Source organism: Asparagus officinalis, unplaced genomic scaffold (genome assembly GCF_001876935.1).
Source record: "Asparagus officinalis unplaced genomic scaffold, Aspof.V1 AsparagusV1_Un851, whole genome shotgun sequence".
Lineage (NCBI taxonomy): Eukaryota > Viridiplantae > Streptophyta > Magnoliopsida > Asparagales > Asparagaceae > Asparagus > Asparagus officinalis.
This window is the reverse complement of record NW_017973110.1, coordinates 26290-31009: the sequence shown is the minus strand read 5'-3', so window position 1 is coordinate 31009 and position 4720 is coordinate 26290. Positions and strand designations below refer to the sequence as shown.

The window sequence follows — 4720 nt, the reverse complement described above, 5'->3', positions numbered from 1 at the left end:
ATGGTGGTTATGGTGGCTGAGGTGGTGAAGTAGAGGGAGAGAGAGAGAAAGTTGAGATCTGACGGAGAGAGGGGGTTGCGTGAGAGAGAAAAGAAGAGAGTACAAGAGAGAGAGTGTGTGAATTATTGGAGAGAGAGAGAAAATCACGTGAATAAAAATGGAATGAGTTAAACGTGATTATGGGATTGATTGGGAGTGATTAGGGAATTGATTAGGGGGTTATAGAAAGAATTCAAATGAGAGAAAATTAAGGGGAGAGAAAAGATTACGGAAATATTTTTCATAATATTCAGAATAAACATTATATTAATAAATTATTAACAACCAAATATCTTTATATTTATATTTATATGCTACTGTACTATACTCAGGTTTACATCAATAATAACAAGGTCATTAATAATGTCAGTGACCAAAATTATAAAAAAAATTCATGAAACTCATGTCTTAGTTTTCCTATAAATTAATATTTAGCAGAATTAATAAATTCAAGACTATATATTTTATTTATTTATTTATTTATTTATTTATTTATTTATTTATTTATTTTGAAAACTTAGAAAATTCTAGAAATTAGGGAAAACATTAATAAAATAAAATGTAATATTTTAAATACTGGAAAAATTATTTAAATACATATCGAAAAATTATGATTGTTACATCCTACCCCCTTAAAACAAATTCCATCCTCGGAATTATAATAACAAGGACGAAATATAAAGATAGATTCACTTCAACTCATATAAAGTTCAAAATATATTACATATCCATAAATAAGAAAAGTCATACAAGGCGATTCAATTAAGATACAAGACATGATAGCTAAGATTCAGGAAATAAATGAGGGTATCACTATCGCATCTCAAACTCGGTTTCCCAAGTCGACTCTCCAGGAGAATCTGGGTGGGACATCACACGAACAAGCGAGACGGTCTTGTTCCTGAGGGTCTTCTCCCTTCGGTCCAAATCGTCATTGGCTGCTTCTCGTATGTCAATCGGATCGCACCTCAATCTCTAAGAAATCTACGACATGACTCGGATCTCCGACGTATTTTTACAACTGAGAAACATGGAATATGTTATGCACTCCAGCCAGGGTGAGTGGTAATGTAAGTCGGTACGCCACTTCTCCTACTCTCTCTAATACGTCGAAAGGTCCCACATATCACGGACTCAACTTCCCATACCTTCCAAAGAGAATGGTGCCTCGGTTGGGAGAAATCTTCAGGAACACATGATCTCTTGGCTGAAATTCCAAGTGTCGGCGCTTTGCGTCTGCCCAATGCTTGAATTTGTCTTGTGCTATGCGAAGCCTCTCCTGAATGATCCTGACTGCATCAACTGATTTGTCAATCAACTCCGACCCAAAAATCTCTCGCTCACCAACATCGTCCCAACTCAAAGGAGAGCGGCACTTCCTCCCATACAAAGCCGCGAAAGGGGCCATCCCAATGCTAGCCTGGAAGCTATTGTGTTATGCAAATTCCACCAAATGCAAGTGATCTTCCCACGACCCGTGGAAGTTAAGCATACAAGCTTTGAGCATATCCTCCAAAATCTAAATGGTCCTCTCTGACTGGCCATCGGTCTGGGGATGATAAGTTATGCTGAAACTGATACTGGTCCCCAGACTCGCTTGCAAACTCTTCCAGAACTCTGAGCTAAATCGGGTATCACGATCCAAAACGATGCACATTGGAACTCTATGCAATCGCATAATCTCCTGCAATATGAGAGATTTACTAACACTCTTGGGAAAGAAACTCATTGAAATATATAGAGATAAATATTTACCTCTATGTATCTCTGAGCAAGATGCTCCGTCGACTGTCCCACTCGGAAAGGAATGAAGTGAGTCGATTTGGTTAATCGATCTACGATCACCCAAACAGCGTCATTTTGTCTAGTGCTCCGAGATAAGCCAGTGACGAAGTCCATGGTGACATACTGCCACTTCCACTCCAGAATAGGTAATGGCTACAAAAGAACTACGATGCGCTGATGCTCTGTCTTCACCTGCTGACATACAATGCACTTAGCCACACTACGAGCCACATCTCTCTTCATACCATGCCACCAAAAGTTCAGCTTCAGATCCTTATACACCTTCGTTCCTCTAGGGTGAATAGAATACGGTGAGCTATGAGCTTCTCGTAATATCTCCTCTCGAACATCTCCTCCTAGTACGTAGATACGACTCCTAAATCGTAAGGATCCATCCTCATGAACAACAAATTCCGGTCGAAGACCAGCCACTGCTAAATCTCTGCACTTCTGAAGAAATGAGTCACCTGCTTATGCAGCCTTGCTTCGTTCGCCTAGTGTTTATTGAATCTGAAGATTCATCAAAGAAGCGGTGACTCCTGGAAGAAGAACTTCTATACTCATATCCCTCACTTCCTGCTGGAGTCTCCACTGTGCTGAAGTCTCCACTGAGTCGTGAGGGTCATGATCGCCGGCAATCGGCTCAAAGCATCTGGTACTATGTTGACCTTACCAGGGTGGTACTGAAGATCAATGTTATAATCTGCCATCAGCTCTAACCATCAACGTAGCCTCATGTTGAGCTCCTTCTGAGTAAATATATACTTCAAGCTCTTGTGGTCAGTGAACACTTTCACTTGTTCTCCCAATAGATAATGCCTCCAAAGCTTAAGGACAAAAATTACAGCTGCTAACTCCAAGTCGTGGGTAGGATAATTCTGCTCATGCTTCTTCAACTGACGAGAAGCATATGTGCTGAAGAACGCATCCCAATCCTCTACCTGATGCATCACAAAACACCTCAAAGTTTCCACTCTTATCTGGTATCGTCAGGACTGGGGCCGAAATCAGTCGAGACTTTAACTCCTCGAATGCCTGCTCACAAGCGTCGGACCAGACAAACATAATATCCTTCCTCGTAAACCACGTCATCGGCTCCGCAATCTTCAAAAAATCTCTGATGAAGCAATAGTAGTAACCAGCTAATCTTAGGAAGCTCTTAATACCAGACACCGACTTAGGGGTAGGCTAATCCTTCACTGCAGATACCTTCTCTGGATCCACTGATATGTCGTCTCCTAACACCATGTGTCCTAGAAACACAATACGATCTAGCCAGAACTGGCACTTACTATACTTGGCGAATAGCCGATGCTATCTCAAGGTCTTCAACACGTACCGCAGATGCTTTGCATGCTCCGCTTCACTCTTACAGTACACCAAGATGTCATCAATAAAGACCTCCACAAACTTGTCCAGCACATCATAGAATACCAGATTCATCAGGTTCATGAATGTCACTGGCGCATTAGTCACACCAAACGGAATCACTAAGAATTCATAATGTTCATATCTCGTCCGAAACGTAGACATCAGAATCCTTAACCTTTACCTGGTGATACCCACTCCGCAAATCCAGCTTAGAAAATACTCTCGATCCTCCCAATTGATTGAAGATATCATTGATACGGGGAAGTGGATACTTATTCTTCACTGTCACAGCATTCAACTCCCGGAAGTCGATGCATATTCGCTTGGATCCATCCTTCTTTCCCACAAGCAACACAGGTGCACCCTAGGCTGATACACTGGGTCGAATCAAGTCTCTCTGCAAGAGATCATCCAACTAAGTCCGAAGCTTGACCAACTCTGTCGGAGGCATATGATAAGGGGTCTTGGAGATCAGAGCAACTCCAGGCTTCAAATCTATGGAAAACTCAATTGCCCGATCCGGTGGTAATCTGTAAATATCGTCGGGAAACACATCTTCAAATTCTCGAACTACAACTGGCTTCTCGGATTCCACTTGCATTGCAGCTAATGTCACCTTCTTTGGTCTAGCTCTGTACTCTATAGGTCTGGCCGATGTGCTACCACTGAGGAACTCAAACCTCGGGTGATCCAGTATCTCAAATACTATGCTCTGACGGTGACAATCAATGGTGGTAAAGAATGACCCCAACTAATCCATCCCAAATACTACATAAAGCTCAGCAAATCAATCACTAGAAAGTATGCAAAGAGTTCTCTCCTGCAGATGACCACAGGGCATGCTTCATAACCATTAGATGTTACTAAGACGCCACTACCAGTGTTGATATTCCAGCCTATAGTCAAAAGAGTTATAGGAAGAGAATGGGCACTCGCAAATCGACGAGACAAGAAACAATGGGAGGCTCCAGAGTCAAAGAGTGATAAAACAGGAACAGAAGAAACAAGATCACTGCCTATTATAAGAGGAGGTAAATGCAACTAACTTAGTACTCATAACAAACCTATCATGATATCATCAGGCAATGCTAAATAAGGAAGTTCATATGCAAGTAAAACTAAGATGAACAATTCTTACCAGTGATAACCTGGTCGTTCACCTCAGCTTCTATGGCTGACATCATAAATATCTGTCACTATGGTTGCTGCCTTTGTACTTCTTGATAAACCTACTGTTGTGAAAGAAGAGGCCCTGCTCAAGGATAGGATCTGTGCTAACGTAATGCTGCTAGGGCAGATCGAGGCGGAGCTGGAAGAGCTGCTCGAGCTGGAGGTGGGGGCAAGCTGGCCCACTACCGCTGTGGACAGTTCCAACTAACATGATCGGGGGATCCACAGGCGTAGCACAAACGAAGACGCATGCGGCACTCCTGCTGTGTATGTCCAGTGTAGCCACAATGGGTACACCACCGAAGGCTGACATGAGACTGTACTCTAGGACACTGATAGGGGTGGACCAAAGGGG

At 42.3% G+C, this 4720-nt stretch overlaps 1 protein-coding gene across 1 annotated transcript; it reads right to left on the bottom strand.

The window, feature by feature from the left end:
- Positions 1–3610: 3610 nt before the first annotated feature.
- Positions 3611–4376, bottom strand: LOC109828213. The gene is made up of 3 exons (XM_020395243.1): positions 4334–4376; positions 3991–4211; positions 3611–3946 (listed from the first exon to the last, which is right to left on the bottom strand). Exons 1-3 carry the CDS (start codon positions 4374–4376, stop codon positions 3611–3613), a joined length of 600 nt encoding a protein of 199 aa, XP_020250832.1.
- Between the last annotated feature and the right edge of the window lie 344 nt (positions 4377–4720).